This window comes from Vombatus ursinus, unplaced genomic scaffold, assembly GCF_900497805.2.
Source record: "Vombatus ursinus unplaced genomic scaffold, bare-nosed wombat genome assembly UNPS02014768.1, whole genome shotgun sequence".
NCBI lineage: Eukaryota > Metazoa > Chordata > Mammalia > Diprotodontia > Vombatidae > Vombatus > Vombatus ursinus.
In genome coordinates this window covers 29,113,347-29,141,198 of record NW_020954546.1, presented here as the reverse complement: position 1 = coordinate 29,141,198, position 27,852 = coordinate 29,113,347, and the positions used below count along the sequence as shown (strand labels likewise).

At 45.9% G+C, this 27,852-nt stretch overlaps 1 protein-coding gene across 2 annotated transcripts in view; it reads right to left on the bottom strand.

Moving 5' to 3' along the window:
* The window catches only part of RHBDL3 (rhomboid like 3), a 65,348-nt gene extending 38,995 nt beyond the window's left edge, over positions 1–26,353 (bottom strand). Inside the window, exons 1-3 of one of the 2 annotated variants that reach the window (XM_027862191.1) lie at positions 26,225–26,353; positions 24,046–24,069; positions 2,835–2,993 (exon numbers count right to left, since the gene is read on the bottom strand). In XM_027862191.1, coding sequence (XP_027717992.1) covers positions 2,835–2,993; positions 24,046–24,069; positions 26,225–26,353 — 312 coding nt within the window. The remainder of the gene's footprint in view (positions 1–2,834; positions 2,994–24,045; positions 24,070–26,224) is intronic. The other variant, XM_027862192.1, reaches the window with a different exon arrangement.
* Between the last annotated feature and the right edge of the window lie 1,499 nt (positions 26,354–27,852).

Here is a 27,852-nt window from a genome sequence, read left to right as displayed (position 1 = left end):
AGCACAATGCCTGGCACACAATAGGTGATTAATAAGTGTTCATTAACCTCTTTTCAAACCTGGTTTCCAGCCAAAGAGAGGTGAAGGGTTAGCAAAGAGGAGAATGTCTATCATCTTTTTTTAATGTCTTTTTTTAATGTCTATCATCTTGGTGCCTTTCCTATGGTCCTTTGTGGCCGCTTCTTTTGGCCCTTATAATCCTCAAGTCTGGTAGATACAGCTCTTCAGCTATGACCACAGCAGCTGTCTGGGGATTATCAGACTGTTCTGTGCTTCAAATCGTCCAATTTGCTTAAGGAAGCCCGGGCTCACACACTTGTAAACAATTATGCTAGAGGGGAGAAGTCCAGAGCAGGTGTAAGCTTGAGCGTGTGCAGGACTATGGTGAGTGGGTACATTAAGTGCTTGGTAAACTGGAAAGACCTACAGGAAAGTGAACTGTTGTTATTATTATTCCATCATGTGTAAGGAAGATGATGACTTTGGCTCAGGATTAAATAAGAGAGCTGGGTGACATCAAGAAAACTAGGCAAGGTTTTTAGGGATCCCGGGCTGCTTCTGCCCCAAAAAGCCCTTCTTTTTTTTCCACTACAACATTTTCCCAGCAATGCTCCTTGGCTGCAAATCACATCACATCACGGTCTCCAAAGAACCAAAATTGCAGGAGGCCTAGTGGCAAAGGAGACAGTGCCCAGAAGGCAGAAGTAGTCTGAGGTATATTACCAACAAAGACATGTAAGAAAAGTGTGCTCCAAGACCTCTCCCCTACCCCCACCCCAGCCCAGGAAACCTTCCCTGAATGACCCTTCTGGAATCTCTGTGGCCCTTCTATTCCTAGGCCTTTTAGCATTTCATTTTTACTCCATTCATTTGCTTCAATTCACAGATTGCTTTGAAATGTCTTATTCAGTGGTTTCAAGTGTATGTGCTTCTTTTGTCCAACTCTTGAGATGAGGACCATATTTCCTTTTTAACCCCGTACCTCAATCTCTCTAATACCCACCCTCTAGCTTTTCTCTCTCCTAATATCTGTAAATAGACAGACACATACACACAGACACCTCTTTTCTCTTCTCTCCCCAAATATCATACATAGACTTTCTCTCTTCTCTCTTCATATATACTTTCTCTTTCCTCTCCCCTAAAACTGCAGACATACAGAAAGACATTCACGTATTTTCTCTCTCTCCTCTCCCCAAATATTACAGACATACGGAAAGACATATACATGCGCGCGCGCGCACACACACACACACACACACACACACACACACATACACTTTCTCTCTCCTCTTCCTCAATATTTACAGATGCATTTTCTCTCTCTCTACTCCCCCCAATGTCTACAAACAGATTCACTCTCTCTCCCTCCCTCCTTTTCTCTCTCTCTCTCTCCTCTCTTCTCTCTCTCTGACCCTCCCTCCTTCTCTCTCTCTGTCTCTCTCTCTCTGCCTCAAACAGGACACTTTGTACCACACAGGTTTGATACTTAAATCTGAGATAGGGATGGACCTGGTAATCTCAGGGAGTGGCCTGGGGACTTCAGAGGTTCTGTAATTTGCCCAGGATCACACAGCCAGATCTGTCAGAGGTGACACTTGAACCCACATCTTCCTGGCTTCAAGACCAGTTCTCTATTCACTATGACACAATTACTTCTCAAAGGCAGCTAGGTGATAGAGTGCTCCAGCCTCAGACTCTTACTAGCTGTGTGACTCTGGGCAAGTCACTTACCCTCTGTCCATCTCTATTTTCTCATGTGTAAAATGGGGATGATCATGGCACTTATCTCCCAGAATTATTGTGAGGATCAAATGAGATGTTATTTGTAAAGGGCTTAGCACAGGGTCTGACACGTGGTAGACACTTAATAAAACCCTTGTTCCATTCTCTTTTCCCCTTACAAATGGAATGAGATTTACTTTTGCGCACACACACACACACACACACACACACACACACACATGTATCCTTTCAACAAATTTTGGGATAAAAGCATATAGATTACAGTGATTCTATTGGTTCAATTTACACAGGACACACCTTGTAGTTGCCCTCATGGACCCTCTTTCTTGCTTCTTCCAAGGGCAACATGGAAGGAGCTGGAATCATCATGCCCATTTTACAGACAAGGAAACTGAAACCCAGAGAGAAGACTTCAAGTGGCCCTCCCACACTTGACGAATGGGCTTGCTGGGATGAGAAGGTCGGCTTCCTCCTGCCTGCCTGCCAGCCTAGCACTCATTTCTCTAGACCATAGGTGACAAACACTGCCCCCACAACACTCCCAATGCTGCTTGAACTAGATTAAAATGTAATTGGGAAACATTTAATGAAATAAATAAAAAGCAACAAAACATAGATAATATTACTATGTTGTTTGCTAAATCAATATGCAGCCCAAAGGGATCTTTAGAAAGGTTTAAGGGCAGCTCTTCCTATTGGAGTTTGACCCGATTGGCTGCCTCATCTGAGATTTTCTCCATCATACATGACCCAGGTGGAATTCTGCTTGCCTAACCTCGCCTCCCCTTAGATCAGCTTGACTGATGTCACCTCCACCTCCCCACCCATGACAATAACCGGCCTTCCACAGTTAGGCAGTCCTCCCTTCCCAAATCAGACTAAACACAGCCCAAGATAAAGGGAGAGCACTGAGATGCCCTCTGTCAAGTGGACCCCGATGATGCTTAACCCTTCCCATCCCCCACTAAAGCATCGCCACAGAGCAGTCAGATAAGAGCTCCAACAAGATTTTCGTCAGTGAGCAGTTGGGGTCAAAGCTGAAGAGACTGAGGGACCCAGAGGGAGAGTACCTTGGCTGGTTTGCTCACCAGATTGACAAAATCTTGATAGCAGATGTGTCCGTCCGAATGGCTGTCAGCGAGGGCCAAGAGCACCTCTCTCTTATGTGGGTCTAGCTCAGACCCATGGCTTTCTAAGAGGCTCCGGAATTTGCCTGTGCTGATGTAGCCGGTGTTCCCAGGGTCAAACTGCAGAAGGAAGTAGAGAGTGGGGGTATCAGAAGGAGGTCACAGATCCCCTTTGGATCTAAACCAAGCCCGGTTCCTTTTCCACCATCCCTTGAGTTTCATCTGGGGCACCTACCTAGCCTCGTGGCTACTGCTCAGCATTGGGAGTTAGGAAGACCCCAGTTAGAATTCTATCTCCCACGTTCTGAGCTATATGACCCCTGGCAAATCTTTTCACTTCTCTCAGGTTCAAGTCAAGCCAACAAGAATTCATGTATTTATTAAAATTTTTTTAAAAAAAGTTCTCTCTCTTTTTTTTTTAGATTCAATTTTATTTTATTTTCAAGTCTGAATTCTCTCCCTCCCACTTCCACCCTCATCCCCTTCTTTGAAAAGTAAGAAAAACATAACCCATTACAAGCATAAAATCAAGCAAAACAAATTCCCACTTTGGCTATGTGATTCATATATACATATATATGTGTGTAGGTGTTCACACATATGTGTGCACATGTATACTGTACAATGTGTATATACACATGTATATATGTGTATATACACGTGTGCACATATGAACATAAACATTTATATTAGCACTCTGAGCCCATCATCTTTCTATCTAGGAAGCATTCAGTGGGCATTTATTAAGTGCTTTCTGTTTGCCAGGAGCCATGCCAAGAGTTTGGGGGTACAAAGAAAGGCAAAAATTCAATCCCTGCCCTCAAGGAGCTTACTTTCTAATGGGGGGAGGGAAACATTGGTAGAAAAAATAAACAACTAAATAAATACAAGATGTATACGATATATACACATATGTGTGTATATGTATATGTATACACACACACACACACACACACGCACGCACACGCACAAAAATTAAAGCTCAGAAAGGGGCGATGACCTATCCAGGGTCATCAAGCTGATAAGGAGTAGAGCTGGGACTGGACCCCAAATCCAGTGCACTGACCACTGTGCCCTCCCATCATGCACAGGGTCTCCGTCCTGTCCTCCCAATCCACAGTTTTTAGAAATGATGTACCAGAGGTGATCCCCCCAGAGTGTGTGCACTGGCCCCGTGAACTGGATATGTACCTTGGTCTTTAATAAGAGGCCAGGGCACGTGGCACCCCAGGTGCGGCTACAGCACACACCTAGCTCTACTCCATCCTGCAGTCCTGCAAACAAGAGGACTCCTCTGATCTGTCTCTGGGCTCACAGGGACCTAGCCCAGGAAGGCTGGGGAGCTGACCGCTCCGGGACATGAGCGAGGTCCACTTGGCCTAGATGAGCTGGGCTGGGGAGGCTGGGAAACTCCCAGCGGAGCATCATTAGCAAGCCGAGCCACGGGCAGGAACGGGGTGATAAGTCCCCGGAGAGCTGATCCAGCAAGCTCCACAGCCTGCCTGGCGCTCTACCCTGGCAGGTGGGTGCTTCCTTTAATGTGATGACAAGGCAGTCGCTTCTCTCGCCCACAAAGGGGAAGAGTCAGGAATCCAGGCAGGATTCCGAAATCTGCCAAGAGGCAGCTGGCTGGAAGAAACTTTCTAATTAGGAAAGCTGCTGAAAACAGGAATAGACTACGTTGGGAGGTAGTGAGGTCCCCATCACTGGAGGTCTTTAAGAGGTGACTGGATGAGGGCTCATCAGGGACACTGTTGAGGGGATTCCTGCCTAGTACAGGTTAGAGCACATGAGCTCTATCCTGCCCTCTCCCCAGGCAGAGAGGCAGCATGGTATAGTGTAGAGTCCTAGATTTGGGATCAGAGGAACTGGGTTCAAATCCTGCCCCTACCACTTACTGCCCATGTACCTTAAGTAAGTCTCCACTTCTCTGGGTCTCAGTTTCCCCATCTGTACAATGAGGATTTTGGACCAGATGGACTCTTAAGGTCCCTTTCAGCTCTCGATCTAAGATCTTATAACAACCCCAGGAAGCTAGACTTTTTTACCCAAGAACTTCCCCGTCAATATCCTTCTTCTCTCTTCCCTGACCCCCCACCCCCCCAAACCTATCCTTTGTGTGTTAGAGAAAGGGCTGGATGGACAAACATGTGCTGTAGCTGATCACCACCAATATGCCTCCAATAGGTCCTGCAGGAATTTGGCATCATCCCCCTATCCTTTGGGAGACCAGGCCTCTGGATGGGGGTGGGGGTGGGGCTGGGGAGGGTGAGCTCTGGGAGAGAGAGCCCATCTGCCCTCATTCCATCTCCAGACAAAGGACCACCTGCTCTCCTCCATCCCCTGGGTACTCCCCCATTGTCTTTGTGACCGTGCCTGCCCCCTGCCTCTCCAGACCCTTACCCTCCCACAAGCACATGACAAGGGTCCTAGTGGGGAGTGGATGAGCTAGAAAACAAATTGGAGTGAGTCCGCGCATCTTTCTCTCTGCCAAAATCTTGCTCCTTTCAATAGGGGCCAGACGGGCCAAGCAGAGGGGAGACTGGCACCCCTACTAACAAGATGCCAGGGACAGCTGAGCACGTATGAGGGGTGAAGGCAGGGCAGCAGCACTAGGAGCTTCTCAGACACAGCTGGGCTGGCATCACTTGACCAACATCCCCAACAGTGGATAAGACAGGGGCAAAAATAGTATTCAGAAGAGGACTGGGGGGTGGGCACAGCCTGATGGAGGTTTCATGAAGGTAGAGGAGAGAGGAAAATAGCAACAACAAAACAAAACAAAACAAAACAAAAAAACATTGACATGCAGACAGAAGGGTGGGGAGAAGAGGGGGAGGACTAGGGCAGGAGAAAGCCCACTTACACCCCCACCACCCTTGACCCCCACCCAATGAAATTCTAAGCCTAGAAAGGAGGTCTGCTTTTCACTTGAGAAAAACCAATGAACAAGTCAGAACCAAATTGTGAAAGAAAAGCTTATCCCAAATGGGAAGTCTGTCTTATAGCTACATGACCAAAGACAAATTATGTAACATCTCTGAGACTCATCTTTTGCATTTCTAAAATGGGGGGAATAATACTTGCAGGAGAAGGGCAGTCTGACTGGCCTCAAGGCTTACAAAATGTAGCTTTGGGTCCTGTTTCTAACATATGATGACTGGACAACCCTGAACAAGTCATTTAACCTTTAAGAGTTTGGGGCAGAGGGGCAGCTAGGTGGCACAGTGATTAGAGCATCAGCCCTGCATTGAGGAGGACCTGGGTTCAAATCTGGCCTCAGACATATAACACTAGCTGTGTGACCCTGGGCAAGTCACTTAATCCATTGCCCAACCCCCCCCCCAAAAAAAGAGTTTTGGGCAACTAAGACTGAGTAGCAGAGAAGTTAAAGACCCACATGAGTAGAGTGAGTTTCCTCACCTGGGAGTTCCCTATGCCAACACAATCTCACGTTCTGTCTCCATATTTAATACCTGTAATGCCTAGCTCACAAGGTAGCTATGAGACTTCAATGAGATAATGTGTGATGAGTGCTTTGTAAATTGTAAAGCATAATATGTCAGGCTTAAATGTTGAACCTGGAGTCAGGAAGACCTGAGTTCAAATCTAGCAGCGGACACCAGCCATATGACCTTGGACAAGTCATTTAACCTTTGTTTAGTTTCCTCATCTGTAAAATGGGGATGACAAAAGCACCGTCCTCCCAAGGTTGTGGGGGTCAAATGACATATTAGTAAAGTGCTTTTCAAACCTTAAGGTATTATAAAATGCCAACTGTTATGAATATCATCTCATTCTTCTATGATGGGGTTCAGACAGAAATGATCTATCCTGCAACCTCTCACTTATCTTCAGTCTCCCTCTGTCTGTTGACTGTTTCCCTACTGCCAACAAACATGTTCACGTCTCCACCATCCTCAAACAAGTCTCAACTTGATCCATCCATTGCTGCTATCATCCCACTTCTCTCCTCCCCTTTGTGCCTAAACTCCTTCATAAGGCTGTCTACAATAGGCACTTTCACTTCATGTCCTCTCACTCTCTTCCTACAGTCTGGATTTTAGCCTCAGTATTCAACTGAAACCCATCTCTCTGACGTTACCATCGCTCTCTTAATTGTCCAATCTAATGGCCTTTTCTCAACCCTAATCTTTCTTGACTTCTCTGAAGACTCTGACAGGTCCATCCCCGCTTCCCTCGCCCTTGACTTTCTCTACTCTTGAGGTTTTTAGGACTCTCCTCTTTCCTGTTTCTCCTCCTCCCCATGTGATTTCCCTTCTCAGTCTCCCTGGCTCAATCTTCACCCTGGAATGCCCACCAAGTGTGGGAGGCCCACAGGGCTCTATCCTGGGATCTCCTCTCTTCTCCTACTCTAGTATTTTACTTAGGGATCTCAGTACTTCTGGTGGATTCAATTATCACCAAATCTACTCATCCAGTCCTAACTTTTCTGCTTGGCCTCCACTTTCAAATCTCCAACTACTCACTGGGCATCTCAAACTGGATATCCTGTAGACAGCTTAAACTCAATAAGTTCAAAATGGAACCCATTTTCCTTCTCCCCAAACCCTCCCTTCTTTCTAACTTCTCTATTACTACTGAAGGTATCACCATTTTTATCACCCAAGCTCATAGCTTAGATATCATCCTTAGCTCCTTATTTTCTCCCACCCTGACATATCCAATCTGTTGTCAAGGCCAGCATCTCTCATATGTGCCCACTTCTCTCATCAGACAGCACCACCACCACTCTAGCACAGGCTTTTATCACCTCATTTCTGGACTATTGCAATAGCCTACTGGTTGGTCTTCTTTCCTTCAGCTCTCTCCCATCCAATCTGTCCTCCACTCAGCTATCAAAATGATCTTCCTAAAGTGCCATCATCTTATTCAGAAACTCCAGTGGCTTCCTATTGCCTCCAGGATCAATTTTTTATAGGATTTTAAAATCCTGTTTGTTATAAAATTTAGGATTTTATAATCCTCTGTTTGGTTTTCAAAGCCCTTCATAACCTCTATCCCCTCCCACCTTTTCACTCCTCTTACACCTAATTACCCACCCCTGCTCTCACATACTCTGAACTCTTGGAGCCCCTAACATGGGCTTCCTTGATGTTTCTCAACTAGGATGACTCCATTTTTCAATTCAGGTCATTTTCTCTGGCTGTCTCCACATGATTCGAGCCCTCTCCCTCGTCATCTCCAGCTCCTGGCTTCCTTCAAGTCCCAGCTAAAATCCCACCCTCTACAGGAAGCCTGTCCCAATCCCCCCTAATTCCAGTGCCTTCCCTCTGTTGATTATTTCCAATTTATCCTGGCTATGTTTTGTTTGTATTTGTTGTTTACTCGATTAGTCCTGACTGTTTGCGACTCCCATTTGAGGCTTTCTTGGCAAAGATAATCATTGGTTTGCCATTTCCTTCTCCAGCTCATTTGACAGATGAGGAAACTGAGTTGTTTGCATAGCTCCTTGAAAGCAAGGGTTGTCTTTTGCCTTTCTTTGTATCCCTAGTACTTAACACAGTGCCTGGCACATAGTAGGTACTTAATAAATGTTTATTGATTGACTACAATTGTACTTATTTGTTTAATGTTCTGCTGTTGCCAGTTGGATAAAGTAACTGGTTTCTGTGATTATTAATTATAATGGCTTCTATCCCAGACTGGCTATGACATAGAGGGCCACTCCTTCAGCCTCTTTCTGCCTCAAAGTGCTCCATCCCCTGCTACTTCTCAGACAAAATGTTTGGGCTGGGACCCTCATTAGGCACTTTCAGAGAAAGCTAGCCCTAAAAACAAAAGGCAATAAAGACTCTTGTTTTAATGCCATAAAACCCCCACAACTCCCCCTACCATTACGCCACATCCAGGATGACAGAGCTGATCTGATTGGATGGGAGGTCCTAAAAACCTCCTAAAGCCTTAAGAGAAGGATCTTAACCTGGGGTTCAAGAACTTAAAAAAAAACACCACCTTTTTTAAATAACTGTATTTCAATATGATTGGTTTCCCTTATAATCCTATGTATTGTGTTTTATTTTATGCATTAAAAAACATTCTTTTGAGAAGATGTCCATAGGCTGAGTCACCATATTGCCAAAGGGATACAAGACACAAAAGAAGTTAGAAACTCCTCCCCTAGAGGAAGGGAGGTATATCTAAATTAGGGAAGGGAGAAAGAGAAAGTACTGAGCAGCCTAGGGGTGGTCTGAATCCAAAGGGAAGGTGGGAGGGTGGGGCACGGGACAGCCAAAGGGCTGGGTTGCTGGAGGAATGTGAGCAATGAATGGGGCTACAGGGGCCCAGCTGGGAGAGATGAATTGGACCTGTGGGTTTAGGGAGTAGCCTCAAGGCAGTAGGGCTCTGAATAGCACCCAGGGTGGCTGGGGCTCCAAATGAGGCATAAGGCCAAGTTAAAGATGCAGTCTGAATGGGCTGGGGGGAGCAGAGAGAGGCTAAACGGGCACAACAGGGAGCCCATTAACACAAAGTGCTGGCACTAAAGGAGAAGCCCCCACGAGTCCCCTCCTCCCACCCACCTGCCAAGGCCGTGAAAAGAGCCTCAAGCGGCTCAGCGGGAATTTTTAATCCAGCTAGCACCCCCGCCCTCTGGCCCCCTAATCCCTCCCAGCTCCTCCCCTCCCCAGAACCAGGCCCTCAGACATCCTGTACCTCCCCTTCCTCAGATCCTTTCCCTGACACTCTAATACCCCAAGTAGCTACAGACACTGCCTGGTGTCTTTCCTCACTCCTCTAGATGGGGAAGGAGGATCCACAGAAAAGAGACCTTGATTCAGAGCTGAGGAAACAGGATTCTAATTTCTTCGTGCCTCAGTTTCCCCATCTGTCAGATGGCATGATCTCAGGTAGCATGGTGCAGTGGGCAAAACCTTGGATTTAGAGCTGTGTTCACATCTGGCCTTTGTCATTTACGACTTGTGTGACTTTGGGCAAGTAATGTCCACTCTATGGGCTTCAGGTTCCTCATTTGTAAAATGAGAGAGTTGGACTATAGAACCTCTAAAGTCCCTTCCAGTTCAAGGTCTGTGAAAGCACAATCTAACAAACCATTAGAAACCCAGGAGGCAGGTCATGAGAGTGAGTCAGCACTCAAGACAGGACAGCTCCAAATCAAGTGGCGGAGAGAACCCAAGGAAGCACCAGAGTAGCTAGTCAGCCAGCTAGAACTGGCATTCAGACTTTGCATACAAATAGAGTAAATTTCATACCTCCTCCAAGTGGAAGTTTGGAGGTGTTTCCAGGCAGAGTTTCAGGGAACACGAGTGTCACATTTAGCCTGTCTATCCCAGGCGGTTAGCAGAGTACTTTGGTTCTGGAGCCCCATCTCACAAATTGACTCTCCCCATCTCAGGCAAATCCTACTTCTAGCACTCACTACCTGTTGTGACCCTGGTCAAGTCACTTTACCTTTCTGGAGCTCTGTTTTCTCATCTGTGACATGATGGAATTGGACTCGTTGACCTTCAAATTCCCTTCCAACTTGAAATATATGCACTTATGCCAAATTCACTGCCTTTCATCAAGGCAGCACGGTGCAGTGGAAACAAAGATGCATTAAGGGACAAAAAACCCAAGTTCGAATCTCAGCTCTGTCACCTATTACTTGTGTAACCCCAGTCATCACTTCACTTGTCTCTTTCCTTTTCTGTAAAATGAGGATGTTGAACAGCTAGGGGTATCCCTCAAGGAGGTCAGTAATCAAAAGAAAGCCTCTGTAGACACAAAAAAATGTTTGTAGCAATACTTGATGCAGTAGAAAGGAATTGGAAACAAAGTAGATGTCCATCAACTGGGGAATGGCTAAGGACACAGCGATACATGAATGTAAGGGAATATTACTGTTCCTTAGAAAATAAAGACTATGAAGAATTCAGAGAAGAATAGGAAAACTTACACGAACTGATGCAAATGGGGACAAATTGCACAAGTAAAACAAACATTGAAGAAACATCAAGGCAATTGAACTGAACACAATTATAATGATCCACTTTGACCCTAAAGAAGAGTTGTAAGAAGGTACCACTTTTTTCTTTGCAAAAATGGGATACTGTGGATATGGAACACTCCATAATGTCAACTTGGTTGAAAGGTGGGTTAGTTTTGCTGAACTGATTATTTTTGTCTTTCTTATTCTTTGTTATAAGGGCTGGACCTCTGGAAGGGGGAAGGAAGCATCTACTGGGAAATGCAGGTGATGCAAAAACAAAAGATGGCAATAAATATCTTTTAAATAAAAATGTAAAAGGGAGTGTGTAATCTTTATATTCCCTTCAGATGACCTCTGAGGTCCTCTCCCACTCTAAATTTACAATCCTATGATCCAGTCTCCTCCCTGAAGGAGCTTATATTCTACCAGGGGAGGGAACAATATGTACACAGGTTAACTCAAAAATATAGTTTGGTCATGTGATGCCTTCCTAATTTCCTAACCATTTCTCTGTTTTTGTTTCTGGATCATTACTCCAAGTCATTCTTAGTGATCCCAAGCTCCAACAAAAAGGACAGAGGAAGACTCTGCTGGCCAGGACATAGCAGAGAGAAGTTCCATTTGGGGTCAAGAAACTTTAAATAACCCTGAGGGCCAGACTGGGAAGCCAACTCTTCAGCTTCTCCCAAATCTCAGCATTGCTCAAGCAGTTGAATGGCATAGCAGAATGCTAAACTTGCTTCAGGAAGGCTTGACTTCAAATCCTAACTCAATCACTTACTGTGTGACCCTGAGTGAGTCACTTAAAAAAAAACTCTCCTAGCCTCAATTTTCCCATCTGTAAAATAGGAGGTGACTTTAGCACCGACCTCCAAGGGTCCTATAAGGCTCAAATGTGAAAATATACATAAAAATTCTTTGCAAACCTTAAAGCACTATACAAATGCTAGTTATTATCATTATCAAAGCAGCATGTGCCCCAAGGAGAAAAAGTCCAAAAGAATAACAGATGTCCGTTCTCCAGGGGGTGCAGGGAAAGGAGGGGATTGAATGGTTGACTTGACTCTCTTATTTGCCTCCCTAAACATGAATCTGAGCTGAGTGGAATTAATGAGCCTGCCTAGGGGCTTACTGCTCTATAGAGCTGACCCAAACCCCCTCTAACCATTCATAGACATTTACAGCTTCCCATAAATAAAGTTCAGGCCAGCAGCTGCTGGAGGTGATGAGGGTGGGAGGGTAGCAACACTACTCCAGCACTTTTCAATTGCAAGTGGGAATAGGGAAAGAACTCCATAAATCATGGCACCCTACTTTTCCACGATGCTTTTTACTACCAGAAATAAATCACCTTTGTCCTTACAGTGACTATATGCAAGCTAGAAAAGGGTTAACCTAATAGTAATAATTACAGATAGCATTTATATAGTTATTTAAGGTTTGCAAAGTGCTTCACAAATATCATCTCATTTGATCCTCACAACAACCCCAAAAGGTAGGTGCTATTATGAACCTCATTTTACAGAAGAGGAAACTGAGGCAGACAGAGGTTATGACTTTTGCAGAGTTATGCAACTAGTATCTGAGGCTGAATCAGAACTCAGGTCTTCCTGAATCCAGGCCTAGCATTCTAGCCACTGTGCCACAGAAAAGAGTCATGTGACCATAGACCTAGCGTTAGAAGGGGCTCCAGAGAACCATTTCGTCTGTTCTTTTCCTCCTCTCCACTTTACAGACCAATCCATCAATAAGCTACTGTTTCTTCTATGTACCTGGCCCTTTGCCAGGGGTGGGGGAGTGCAAAGACAGAAATGAAACAGTCTCTGATCTCAAGGAGCTTACATTCTGTGGCGAGAAGACAACGGGTACATACGAAGGAGAATGAACAGTTAGATAGGGGCAGCTAGGTGGCGCCATAGTGCATAGAGCGCTGGACCTGGAGGCAGGAAGACTCACCTTCCTGAGTTCAAACCCAGTCACCGACACCAGCTATGTCTATTCCTTGTATAACCCCAGTCATCACTTCACTTGTCTCTTTCCTTTCTTCCTAGGCAAGTCACTTAACCTTGTTTGCCTCAGTTCCCTCATCTGTAAAATGAGCCAAGAGAAGGAAATGGCAAAACACTCCAGTATCTCTGCCAAGAAAACCCCAAATGGGGTCAGGGACACGATTAAAAAACTACTTAACAAAAATGAGCCAGAGAAGGAAACAGAAAACCACTCCAGTATCTACGCCAAGAAAACCCCCAATGGGGTCACTCAGAGTCAGACACGACTGAAAAACAACTGAACAAAATTTAAAGATGAGGAGAGGGAGGAGAATACTTAGCAGTTGGTGAGGATCAGAAAAGGCTTCATGTAGAAGGTGGGGCATAGGCAACATTTTGGAGGAGAAGGATTTCGTGAGGCAGAGAAGAATGAAGAAACTGAGGCCCAAGGAAGCTGAGTGATTTTCCCAAAGCCACACAGAGAGTTTTAAGGAAGCAAGGTCATGTGGTAGAAGGTCTCAATTTGAAGTCAGAAATCCTGGGTTTGAATCCTTCCTCTGCTGGGTGACCGTGAGCAAAGCACTTATCTCCCTGCGCCTCAGTTTTTTCATCTGAAAAATGAGGGAGTTGGCAAAATCTCAGAGGAACCATGATAAATCCCATCAGCTGCCTCTTCCTGACAGAAAGGTGATGGAGCTAGAAGGGCACAAAGAGGCATCTATTTTTTGGATAGGGACAATGAGGGAATTTGTTTCACTTAAGGCCATCTTATTTGACCATACCTGAACTTGTTCTATCCTACCGCTTTCCAGGAATTTCTGGGGATGGGGAGCTCACCACCTCCCTAGGTGTCCCATTCCAATTCGGGACACCTCTGATCATTGACAAGCTTTCCTTCAAACCTAAATTGGTCATTCTGGAAGTTCCATCCATCGATCTTAGTTCCACCTTCTGGGGCTAACCAGAACAAACCTAATCCTTCTTCCACTTGAAGGTTCTCCTGAACTTAAGATAATTATCATGGTGCAATGGAAGGAAAATTGGATTTGAAGTCAGAGGTTTCAAATTCTGTCTCTGACATTTATTACCTGGGTAAACTTGGGCAAGTCACTTCCCTAGGCCAGAGTTTCCTCACCTGCAAAAGGTGGGGTTGGCCTAGCTGGCCTTAAAGGTCCATCCCAGCCCTAGATACATGATCTGCAATTTCCCCCCAACCCAGGTCATCTCTGGGTATAATATGCCCATTTCTGAAATGTGCAAACACAGATGTGCACACAAATACACCACTAGTAGACGGGGTCAGCCCAACAGAGCCATTTCTGGGCTCACGAAATGCAAAAGCTAGAAAGAACCTTAGAGATCACTGAGTTTAGCTCCATCATTTTAAAGAAGAGGGAGCTGACATCCCTAGAATGGAACTGATTTACCCATGTTAACCCAGCTAGTGAGTAATCCTGGCTAGGATTCTGAATTAGGCAAGCCCAGCATTCTTTCTGCTAATCCATGAACCAGGGAGTTCATCTAGGAACTGGACAAAACTTCAAGTGTCTCTAAAGTCCCATTGGCCTGTTGGTTGGAATGCCTTTCCTTTCCCTTCTTTCCCTGCCTTGCCCCTCCCCAGCAAGGCACAGTCAGATATGTAATAATAGTAATATTTAACATTTATGTAGCACTTTAAGATTTTTAAAGTGCTCTGATGATGATGGCAGTGGGGGTAGTAGTAATGATGATGATGACAATGATGATAGCTAACATTTATATAGTATTTTAAGGTTTTAAAGTGCAATAATGATGATAACGATGATGATAGCTAACATTTATGTAGCACTTCCTATGTGCCAGGCACTGTGCTAATAAGCACTTTACAATTACCTCATTTGATCCTCACAAAAACCCTGTGAGGTGGGTGCTATAATTATCCCCATTTTATAGATGAAGAAACTGAGACAAACAGAGGTTAAATGCTTTGCCAGGGTCACACAGCTAGTAAGTGTTTGAGGGAGGATTTGAACACAGGACTTCTGGGTTCCAAGTCCAGTGCTCTGTCTACTATGCCACTTAGATCCAGCCGTTTAGTGGGAGGATTGAGGGAGTAGGGATCATAGGAGCCAAGATCTAGAATGGAAAAGGATCTTGCTAGACATCAAGTTTGATCCTCCCTCATTTTACAGATAAGGAAACTGAGACCCAGGAAAATAAAATGACCTGTCCAAGGTTACACAGAGAGTTAAATAGCAGAGGTGAGATTTAATCCCAGATTCTCTGACTTTAAATCCCATGTTCTTTCTACTGTACCAAGAATGCAGAGACCTATGTACCCATATTTAGCTGTGTGACCTTCAACAAGTCATTTCTTTCTCTTTGGGCCTCAGTAAAATAGAGATGGGAAGGTTTGACTTAGAGGACTAAAAAGTCCCTTGTAACCCTAAGATTCTATGGTTCTGGGACATGTGGAGACTGATTAATGCAGTCAAACCAGTTTAATAAAAATTGGAAGGGGTAAAAGTGTCATGCTCTGACCCCTCGGGCAATACTTCCTCCACAGAATGTTACCCAGTCACACTTCTCCCTTCTCTCTGGGAAGTTCAGGTAGAAAGGGCAGCCCCTATTTCCTTTAAGCTCCAGGCCCAAAGAATACAGCAGCATCCCAGAGGGACAGAAGAACCCTAGAGAAGAAAACCAGCTTTTAGTCATAATCTCAACTCCTGGGGAAGAGCCATTCATTTCAATGTGTACATAAGATGCTTCCTTATCCCACATCAGGAAACTTCTAATACACTGGAAGTTTTATAGATTGAGAACTAGAAGAGATATCAGAGGTCATCTAGCCCAAATTCTGTTTTCCAGAGGATGCCCAGAGAGTTGAAAGGGGTGAGTCATGAAAGAGGAAAGTGGCAGAGGTGGTATTTGAACTCAAGCCTTCTGACTCAAAATCCAGCATTCTTTTCATGGCAGATACTGCTTCATTTGGGCAAGAACCAAAGAAATGTACCTTCAGGGATCCATTCCAGACCTGGCCCCTCAAGTTAGAAAAAAAATGTTATTTTTATTGGGGGTAGTAGGAACAAAAGGGTTAATAATACTACATTGAGGGGGCGAGGAGAGTAATGAGGATAGGATCAATGAGGGTGGCTTTGTAGTGGACAGAAGCAGCCTCATGAAGCCTGAACTCCACTTGAAAAATGTAAGGGTAGAAGAGAAATTCAATTCCAAATAAATGCAAAATGTATAAAATATTTGAGAATCCATCTACCAAGACACACACAGGAATTATATGAGTACAACTACAAAACATTCATTATGGATACATACAGGCCTAAATTGGAGACTTACTAATTGTTCATGGTTGGGACATGCCAATATAATACAAATGACAGTAACTAAATAGTACAATATTTTGTACTAAAACAGTGCTAAATAATATAAAATAATAGTAACTTAATATCAAAATAGTAACTCAAGTGATTTACTTGTTTAGTGGCATACCAAACTATCAAAAGATTATTTTAAAGAGCTGGAAAAAAAATAACAAAATTCATTTGAAAAACAAAAGATCAAAAATCTCAAAGGAAATAATGAAAAAGTGGCAAATAAAGGGGTCTAGCAGGACCAGATCTCCAATCATACTATTAAGCAATAATCATCAAAATTATTTGGCACTGGTAAAAAATTAAAAAGCTGATTGGCGAGATGAAAACAAATACAGAAGCATAGTATTTGCTAAACCCAAGGACCCTAGCTGTTGGAAAAACCAAAAAGCAATCTGATAAAAATTAGAATTAGATCAAGATTTCACATCATATACCACAAAGAGCTTCAAATAGATATGTACCCTACACCTAAAAGGTTACATCATAAGTCGATTCAAGAAACAGAGAAAGAGATACCATTCACAACTACGACTAGGGGAAGGTTTCTTGACCAAGCAAGTGATAGAGAAATTAATACTACGTAAGATGGACAATTTTTGATACATAAAATTGGAAAGCTTATAAAGAAAATCAAAGCAGCTAGAATTAAAAGGGAAATTAACTAAAGAAAATCTTTGCAGCAAGTTTTTCCAATAAAGGCCTGATATCCAAAATAAAGGGAACTGATTAAAATATTTGAAAACAAGCTCCATTCCCAATAGATAAATGGTCAAAAGATGTGACTAGGCAGTTCTCAAAAAGAAGAAAAGCAAGCTACCAACATCAATATGAAAAAAATGTTCCAAACCACTAATGAAATAAATGCAAATCAGAACAAATTTCCAAGTCCAAAAAAAAAAAAAGAAAAAAGAAAAACAGGAACATTTGAATTGTTAGAGGATATGGAGGACAGGCACACTGGAGCACTGATGGTAGATTTGTGAATGGCTGGCCAGCTCTGGCATACCCCAGGTTCTTAACTCTTAGTATAGTGCCTGGCACATGATAGGTGTTTAATAAATGTTTATTGACTGATTATCTAATCAATGCAAAGACTAATCAAGACTTCAGAGGACCAGTGATGAAGTTAGCTCTCTGCTTCCTTACAGAGAAGTGATGGACTAGAGGTACAGAATGAGACATACATTTTAGGTGTGGTCAATTTATGGGTGTTTTTTGCTTGGCTAAGCTAATTTGCTACAAATAAAGGAGTTCTTTTGAAGGGAGGTGTAGAATTGGATGATAGAATGGACCTAGTGACAATAACAATAGCTAGTATTTATATAGCTCTGAAAAGTTTGTGTTTTATAAATATTTTTTCATTTGAAACTCATAACATGCCTAGCAGGTAGGTGCTATTATCACGCCCATTTCACAGGTGAGAAAACTAAAACTGAAGGAGGTTAAGTGATTTTCCCAGTTTCAGACAGCTACTATTTGGGGCTGTATTTGAACTCACGTCTTCCTAACTCTAGGTCTAGTACTCGATCTAGTCCGGTTCTACCACCTAGAGAAAAGAGAATGCACGGAAGAGACCTCCATTGGCTAATTGAGGTTTGGAAGGTGTAACAGAGAGGCAGGAATGCTTTGTAACTACCATGCTGAATTGAGTATGTATTTTTTAAAAAGCTGTGTGCAATTAGATTCTCGGTTTCATATATAATCCACTTTCTCTATTCTTTGGTGTATGAAAAAAATGTTCATTTTCATTGGTGTTTGTCATGTTTAGAATATCTTAAAAAATTTTTTTTTATGTAAAGGACTAGAGGGGGTGAGGGGGAGGGCAGCGGCAGACAGAGGATGAAGTCTGTAAGTTCTTTTTAAGCCTCTTCCCTTTGTCCCTCTCTGGGAGCCCCTCTCTGAGCTCATTAATTGCATGTTCCAGGGATGTGGGGTCTTGGAGCAGCAGCAGATGACATAGCCTCAGGGGCAGGTGTTTCTCCCTCTGGGCCTGTATAATCTATTCAGCCCTCTTGTCTGTTCCCCTTTTCCCAGAGTCCTAGAGCCAGCTTGCTGGAGGACTGCAAATGAGATGAGGCTTCAGGGTCAGGGGATGTGGAGGGTCCCCACATGGGGGAACCAATCAATGGAGGGAAATCAGATGGGAAGAAAGAAGTATCTTTCCTTACAGGAGCTTCTCTGGTTTGGGAAAAGGCAGGCCCTGACAGCTGTGGTTCTCCCAGGGCCAACATCTCACAAGTTGTTTTTTGTTTGTTTGTTCTTTCGTTTTGGTTTTTTTACTCACGGCTTCTGAAAGCATCAGTTTTCTAAGATTTGTGTGGTCATATGACAAAGATATGACTCCTAGAGAGTGGATTCTCAGGGTAGGGTCAAGGGATCAGAGCTCCAGAGCTACAAGAGATCTGAATTGGTGGACTCAGTCTAAGCCCCTCATTCTAACGGAGGAAACTGAGGCCTAGGAAAGTGAAACCATTTGTCCAGGTCACCCACGTCCTAATGGTCAGAGGCAGGATGACCTCACCCAGAAACTCTCCCCTCCCCCGAAGTAAAGCCGGCTAGAAAAGAGACCAGTTCCCATGGCAAATCTTTGAGGAGTCTGACATCACTGCATCCTCTACCCCAACACCCTTAGAAGCATCTGTACCTTATTGGCTGTATTGGTTATTCCACTAGGCTAACAAGGCAAAGGTCATGGGTCTGATCCCATGGGGGCCAGTTGCTTCCTTGTTTCCAGGGTCAAGCATCTCACAGATCCAGGTCACTGGGAACAAGGATGATGACAAGAGATTGCAGACCCATCAACTCAAATCTATCCCCACCACCAGAAATAGAATTCTAAGTTTGTGTACCCCGCTGATAGCAAGCAGGTCAATGGCCCCGCCATCGTCTCTATGTGAAGGATTGAGTTCGTAAGATCAATGATTTGGACGTGGGGGACTTTAAAAGTTCAAGAGCCCAACCACCTCATTTTACAAATGAGGAAACTGAGGCCCAGAATGTGAATAGAGTCTGGAAGATCAGATTTAGAACAGGAAGGTACCTCAGAACTAGCCCAACACCCCTATTTTACAGATGAGGAAACTGAGACCAAAGGAGTCATTAGGATCAGAGAATCCTCTAAATCTAGAAGGGAGCTCAGAGATCATCTAGTCCAACCCTCTCTGTTTACAAACAAGTTACAAAGGCTTGGAAAGTTGAAGTGATTTTGCCCGAGGTCACTTAGGAATTTCCTATTAAACCAGCTTCTTTCTCCTGACCTCTTTGGAGATACACCCAGGTATATTTGTGCTATATGTGAAGGGATCTGAGAACTAGAATTCAAATGCTGTTTCACTGGCCAATTAGTGGCAGACTCATCTCCCCTTTTCTGTGTAAAGTAATGATTATAATAGTTGTAAGGAATAGGAGCATCTAGGGCATTTTAAGGTTCCCAAAGACCTTTACATCTGTATTGGTCCTCACATCAACTCTATGAAGTAGGTAGTATTATTACATCCATTTTACAGATGAGGAAACTGAACCTAAGTTGCATTAAGTGACTTACTTAAGGTCACTCAGGGAGTAAGTGCCTAATTTGGGATTTAAATTCTCATCTTCTGACTTTAAGTCAGGCATGTAATACTCTATTCCACTTAGCTGTCTTCAAAAATAGTAGCAAACATATGGGTGTATATTTATGTGTATATACACATTATATATATATAATATATATATATATCACTATGAAATTTGAAAAGCACTTTATATACACTATAATTGGAAGGAAGTTAAGCATTTATTAAGCATCTACTTTTTTTGGGGGGGGGCTAGAAAATGGGGTTAAGTGACTTGCCCAGGGTCACACAACTAGTAAGCGCTATTGTGTTCTCAGATTGGATTTGAACTCAGGTCCTCCTGAATCCAGAGCTGGTGCTCCATCCACTGCGCCACCTAGCTGCCCCTAAGCATCTACTTTTGCTAAACGCTGTGCTAACTGTTTTTCAAATATCTCATTTGCTTCTCACAACAACCCTGGGAGAAAGGTGCTATTATTATCTTCATTTTACGGTTAAGGAAATTGAGGCAAACAGAGGTTAAGTGACTTGCCCAGGGTCACATAGCTAGAAAGTGTCTGGTGCTGCATTCGTACTCAAGTCTTCCTGACTCTGGACCCAGTGCACCGCACCAAAATATGGGGATGAGATTCACTTAGCCCCTCTGCCAAACTTTCCACACTTCAGACCAACCAATCCATTTACCTAATCGTGAACCAAGGCCAAAGGAAGAAAAAAGGGATTGAGTGAAATCCTATCAAATACATTTCCAGTACAAACTGGTATTCTCCCTAGTTGAACAGCTCTTTATAAAAGTCCTCGTCCTTCCATCGGTCCTATGGCGAGATCAGAGGATCACAGATTTAAAGCTGGAAGGAATCTTAGAAGCCATGTAGTCCAATACCCTCATTTTACAGATCAGAAAAATGACACGCTCAGAAAAGTTAGGTGACTTGCCCAGGTAACTGGCCACAGCCAGTAAGTGTCAGAGGTAAGATTTGAATCCAGGGCTCTTGGCTCCAAGTCAGAGAATGGTCCAGTTATCTCACTGCCTGAAAAGGAGGGGAATTCTCAAGCACAGACAGGATGAATGCCAAGTCCCACCACCCCACCATCCCCAACCCCATCAACTGAGGGGAAAGCACAACCCTATCAACATGGAGAACACTGACAGGACAAAACAGAAGGAAATGGTCATGGCAATGTGGTGTAGGAGAAATAACACTGCATTTGGAGTTAGAAGAGTTCAAATTCCACCTCTCACACTTACACCCTGTGTGACTTCACTTAGCCTTTTAGTTCCTCAGTTTACTCATTTGTAAAATGAGGGAATTGGAGGTCTAGATCTCTGATCTTAGAATCCTATGAAATGAATCATCAGGAATTTACAAAACAGAGTGGGATGGAGATCAGACATAGGGCAGAACATTCTGAGCATGAATTAACTGAGAGAGGTTACAGCAGTTCATCTTCTAGAGGTCTTTAAGAAGAGACTTGTTTTCTGTTTGTCTAGGATAGTCTAGTTTCAGGGGAGGGAGGGCTGGAGTGGTATCAAAAGTTGACCTCCAGCGTTCCCTTCTAGCTCCAGGGAGGATCATCTAGTATCCCTGCTAGGCACGACCACATTTGTCCTCTAGGTATTCCCCAGGCCTCTCTTAATAGTTTTTCAAAATCAATAGAAATAGTCTGTCCGAAGATGTAACTACATACAATCCAACAGAACTAATGAGACAAACAAAAGAGGGAAAAGAAGGGGGAGAAGAGAGGGAGAAAGGGGGGAGTGGGAAGAGACATGGGGGTAGTGAGAGAGGAAGAGATAGGGGGAGAAAGAGGGGGATGAGGGGAGAGAGGGAAAGAGGTAGGAGAGAGGGATAGATAGGGGAGGTGAGAGAGAGGAGGGAGAGAGGGAGGGAGGAAGGGAGAGAGAGAATGAGAGAGAGACAGAGACAGAGAGAGAAAGGAAGAGATAGGAGAGAGACAGAGACACAGAGAGGCAGAGAGAGACAGAGAGAGAGAGAGAGAGAGAGAGAGAGAGGAAGAGGAAGAGATAGGAGGAGAGAGAATAGACTTCACTCAAATTCTAAATCAAGCAGGTGTGAAAGGCTATGCAAGCCACACTCACATCCTTGAGAAGCCATGGCCCACCCTACTGTACCTGTCCCTAGGGGACCCTCGGGGGAAGGACAAGGACTCCCAAATTCTACAGCTCTAATTCTTCAGACCCATAACTGTTGGAAATCTCCACTGGGATACGGCACACATCTGAAACTGAACTCTTTCTCTTCCTCCTCCAAAAAGGTTCCTCCCAGGGGCAGCTAGGTGGCGCAGTGGATAGAGCTCTGAAGTCAGGAGGACCTGAGTCCATATGCGGCCTCAGATCAAACACTTGACCCGTACTAGCTGTGTGACCCTGGGCAAGTCACTTAACCCTGACTGCCTCACTTAAAAAAAAAAAGTTCCTTCCCCCCCCCCCCCCCGCCTGCTCTCCTGGCTTAAAACCAAGGAGGCTCCTCAACCAAAGAAGCATTTATTAAGCACCTGCTTTTCACCAGGCCCTTTTCTAGGTCCTGGAGATACAAAGAAAAAGCAAAACAATTCTTGCCCTCAAGGAGCTTACATTCTGTTAGGGAAAAGACCACATAGACAGAGAAGTACATAGCAAAATGGATACAAAGTAGAGGCAGGGTAATTTGAGGGAATCCTTAGCAGCTGAGAGAGAAGATAAGTTGGAAAGATGTTATGTAGTAGGTACCTTTTGGAGCTGAGTTCTGAGGGAGGCTAAAGACTGTAGAGTTGGAAGTGAGGAGGGCAATATGAGTAATGGAGGGAGTATTGGACTTAGAGACCTAAGTTTGAATTCTGTCTCAGACAGTAGCCACATGACCCTGGGCAAGTCCCTTAACCTCTCTGTGCCTCAGTTTCCTCATCTATAAAATAAAGGGGTTGGACTTTATGGCCTCTAAGGCCCTTTCTTCCAGCTCCAAATATATGATCCCATCATCCTAACTCCACCACACACACACACACATACACACACACACACACAGTCCTGTTAATTCTTCCTTCTTGATCTCCACTTCATAGGTCCATTCCTGTCCATTTTTACTGGTTTTGTCCAGGTCCAAACTCCTACTACCTCATACTTGTTCTGTATTCTTGTTCTTCATCTCCTGCCTCCATTCTCTTTCCACCTCCAGTTCATTCTACATACCATTGCCAGATCAAACATGCTAAAACTTGGTAGTTAGCAGGTGAAACATCCCCTTCTCCAACTTCCACTCAAAAACTAGCAATTACCTACAAGATTATGTTATAAGATCAAAGCATTTAGAACTAGAAGGAACCTCAGATATCATCTTGTCCAAACACTTGATTTGACAATTGAGGAAACCGAGGTGCCACGAAGGGAATGAACTCGCCCATGGCTTTCACCTGGCATTCTAGGTCTTTCACAAGCTGGCCCTATCTCCCTTTTTCTACCAGTGATCCCCTCAAATTACCTTGTATCTACTCTCTGGATCCCCCACATGGACCCTCTGCTGTAATCTGAGTGGTCAATTCCATGGCCCACTGCTTATGCCTCTTCTCTATTTTTTTTTTTTAATGCCCAACCTGGACTGGCCTGCTGCCTCCTCTGCACCTATCCATTATGTGGTCTTCTCAAAGGGAGGGATTTTAAAATATGCTGCCCAAGGACAGAGTGGTTTCCTTCCTGAAGGTCAGAGCTTCTATTTCAGGGTTTAAAAGCTCTAACCCAAGATTTCCAAAAACGCTGACCCCCCCACTGCAATCCTAAATACTGCAGATAATCCCATTTCCCAGCCTTGGCTACTGTTCCCCCCCTCCTCCAATCTCCCCCCAACCTTGAGTGAAGTAAGTGACTCAGCCCTTAAATGGAATGCTCTGAGTCACCCTGGGAGATCAGTGATAATCCTAGGATGGTGGCTAACCCACCCATGTTGTCCCAGCACTCCCCACAACTCCAACCCAGTGGAGTGCAAAGAATTCCCCAGGCCGATCAATCATAAGTCATAATTTTCCCTTGGGTTAAATCGGATCTGCGTGTAAGGTTTCAGTGGATTTTGGGGTAGGAGTAAGGAATGGCTTGGAGGAAAGGGCACAGTCCCTAGGGGAAAGACCCATCCAAGGAGGAGAGCAGGGATACTTTTGATGCCTGGAGATCAGAAACACATCAAGCCACACCCACAGCCCGACGTCATCATCTTCGTGAGCAGCCAAGCTTGGGAAACCCACGCAGCAGGAAGACTGATAGTCCTGGGGAGGGGGGAGCTAGGGAAAGCAGGGGGGCTGAATTAACTGCTCACATACCTGATCAAACAGGACTTTCCAGTGCTGACAGAGAGGGAAGCCGTGCAGGAGAGGAGAGGAAGAGGAGGATGAAGAGGAGGAAAAGGAGAAAAGAAAGAAAAAAATGCTCAGCATTAGGGCATCTGTAACATTAGAAATGCAGCTGATCTGGCCTCCCAGCTTCTGCATTAGATTGGTCTCCAGGCTGCAGAATTGGCAATGAGATACTAGAGGAGAGCCAGTGAGCTGGGCAGCCCTATTCCTCCCCACCCCATTCCTCCCCCCCACCCCACCCCCAGTTACTGTCTGCACCAAACACAGGAAGGAGAAAGGGCAGGAACTCCATTTTTTCTTAGGGCAAAGGGGGACCACTCTTTGTGGCGTGGGGAGAGGGAATACCTCAATCTTCTGATAAAGGGGGTGGGGAGAGATAAACCCCGTATGAGTCACATTAACTGGGGGTACAATGACCCTAACTCTGTTAGACACAACGTTTGCCAAGACTGGTCACTAGCATGGCTCACATCCCTCTTCCCCATGCACCCAGCCTTCAGAGAATACAACCCCTCTGATGGCAGGGATCCTGAACTTGCAGCAAACCTAGGTTTTAGATCAACCAGTGAGTACTTAACAAACGTTCTAAGTAAGCATTTGAAAATTAGGTAGACACACAGAGCCTGGGGCATTAGGGTGAGTGGGAGTGAGGGGCTGGGAGGAGGGATTCTGCTTAACCACAGAAGCAAAAGAGACAACCCAAGGATAATCTGAGCTGCCCCAGATTTATGATACATCCAGATGGGTCTGTGGGGTCAGCACAAAGGTCAACAGGTCTCTTGCCTACATACACTTGGCATCCAGGCAGACATAGCACATGGGGCCCCTGGGCAGAGGATAGGGGTAGTTAGGCAGGTTTCTCATCTGTATTCCTGGGGAATCCTCTGCAGCTCTCTGAAAAAGTCATTAAGAAACTCTCTTCAGCCGCACCAGACCTCCCTAGTTCTGGCCATGCTGGTAGCTCTCTTCCCATTTCAGCAAAGATTCGATTTCATGCCAAGAACCGAGATAGGATGGGGGCTCTTCTTGGAAAGAGACCAAATAGTCAAACTCCACCTTTGGCAGAGAGGAAATGCAACCCCGTTCAGCAGCTAGCTTGGGGAAGCCCTCTGAAACGGGGCACCTCTGAGGCAGCCCCTCCCCCACACCAGAAATCACAGTCCTTATTCTCCAGAATCCATATGATCATTAGCTCTGGAATCATATACTAAGAGCAATTTTATCAACCCCCCCCCCCAAGTGCTCCCAGGATTCAAGTGGTAGGGCTAAGTTCGAACCCTAATGTCTCATTTTGCTTGAGCGACAAAGGTGGACAGTAGCTCATCACCCCCCCCTCCCAACTGTATCCATGGGGACTGTGCATGGGAGAGGAGAAGGGAGTCACCAAGAGGGTATCTCTTGCAAAGGGACCGTGTAGGAGGAGTCTGCAGCGGCATGGTGCTTCTGGGGATTCAAAGTGTCTCGTAGGTCATGAGTTGCGGGGTGAGGAGGGGAGGGGGAGTCACTCCTGGTGACGTCTCTGCCTCTGCGGGAAAACTGTGTGTCCCGGGCACTGCACCATCCGCGGGGAGGGGGCTCTGCTGAAGAAGGGGATCCCTGACTCCTGGGTTCCATCCCAGATGCCTAGTAGAAGGGACCCAGGTGGGGCGGGGGGCACAGGAACGGGAATGGAGAACCCTTGGGATCCCTGGGGAAAGGAAGGCAGGTTGGAACTTGAGGAAATAGTGTCCACTCTGCGAGGGGTAAGACGGTGGACCCGAGGATCCGGCAGCTTCAGCACTAAGCGTGGCCAGCTCCTAGGTGCTAGGATCTGAGCACCGACCCTTCCCTTTTGCTCCCTCCGGGTTACAGGCCCCCGTTCCAATACTTCTGCCCTTGGGGCGGGCACATGGATCCTGCTTCACCTAGGGGGGTCCTGCTTCACCTTGAAGCCACCAAGTTGCAACCTCCTGGTTATGGGGAAAGGTATGGAAAGGGGAGGGCAGGAGGAGAAGAAAGGGGAGAAAAGGAGGGAGGAAAGGGGAGAAAAGGAGGGAGGAAAAGGGAGAGAAGGGGGGAGGGTAGTCCTCCCTCTTCTGCTGCTCCCAAAGGCAGCGCAGAGAAGGCGAGCCCAGGCTAGCCCCCCGCTGCCGAAAGTTGCACTTACGTCCTCGGGGGCCATGGGCAGCGGCTCCTCGGGCTCGGGCTCGGGCTCGGGCTCGGGCTCCAGCTCCTCGATGCGCTCCGCCTCGGCACAGGCGGCCACCGCGGGGGCCGGGCTGGGGTGCTCACCCATGGCCGAGAGCGTCCCGCGCGGGCCCCGGCGCGCCGGGCTAGTTAACTTTCCGCGGTGGCCCCGGCGCCGCTCCGGGGGGCTCCGTGCGCGCAGGGCGCAGCCGGCGCAGCCAAAGCAGCCGAGCCGCCGCCACAGCCGCCGCCGCCGCGGCCGAGGGAACGAGAGACCGAGCGCGTCCGGCCGCCTCCGCTGCCGCCGCCGCCGCCGCCGCTGCTGCCTCCTTCGCCGCTGCCTCCTCCTCTGTCGCCGCCGCCGCGGGCTCCAGCCCCCATGGCCCCGGGGAGCCGCCGCGGGCGCGAGGCAAACTTCTCTAGGCTTCGCTCTAGCTCAAGCCCCCTGTCCTGCCTGCACTCTCCTTCCTGGCTTCCTCCCTCCCCCAGCCCTCGTCCCGTCCTGGGCTGGCCGGCCCGGCTCGGCTCGGTTCCGCCGCCAGGGCGCCCCTGGGCCGCCCCGCCCCGACCCCTATCCACGGCGGCTTCCTAAGCGCTCTGGCCCTGCTGCGCTGCCAGCGGCCCCTGCTCTGAGTCCCGGTCTCAGTCTCCTCCCCCTCCTCCGGGGCGGAGGCGGGGCGGGGGCGTGGCCGGTCAGCTCTCTCCTTCTCCCCCCACCCCCATCCTCTGAGCTTCAGGGCCAAGTTGGCCATACCCAAGGGGGGTCAGGAAGAGCGCTGGTTAGCGCAGGTTCGGGTGCCCAGTAGCTTGGGAAGCTCCGTAATAGAAGGAGGGAGAAGGCTATCGCAGATCCAGGCCAGAGCACGGCTGGGGAGGGCCTTGGCAAGAACGCACGATTCCCCAGCCCCTAAGGTTTGGAGGCAAGGTGGAAGGCCCTCTCTTCCCTTTAATAATGATAACAACAATAACCGTAACGATGATATGAATGGTGATCGTGGATAATATGCAACTTGGCCGTGGTGGGTAGAGCCAGCCTTACAGTCTAGAAGTCCTGGGTCCTCGTTCAGACTTTAACTCAAACTAGCCTCATTCCCTGGGCCAACCTTTCAGAGACCCGGGGAGTCCTCTAACATTGGGGTTCTTAACTTTGTGTGTCCTGGCCCTCTGGGGCCCTCTGAGGAAGTCTAGGGATCCTTCCTCACAACCATGTTTTTAAGTGCTTAAAATAAGATACATAGGATTACAAAAGAAATCTATTAGATTAAGTTTGTTTGTTTTTTTTTTTTAATTAATGGACTCCAGGTTAAGAACCTCTATGAGACAAAGAATTGCACAGCAGTTGCCCGCAAGCATTGACGGAGAGTTTCCTCCTCACCATTTCTCTCAATCGATGAAATCCTTCTTCCAGATTATTATATCACATTTATTATTATTATATATTATTAAAGCTGATAGTTATGTTGTACTTTAAGGTTTACAAATCCCTTTACATACATTACCTAATCAGAACCTCACAGCAACCCCGGTGAGGCTGGTGCTATCATTATACACATTTTACAAATGAGGAAACTGAGGCTCAGAGAGGTTAATTCACTCACCCAAGAACAC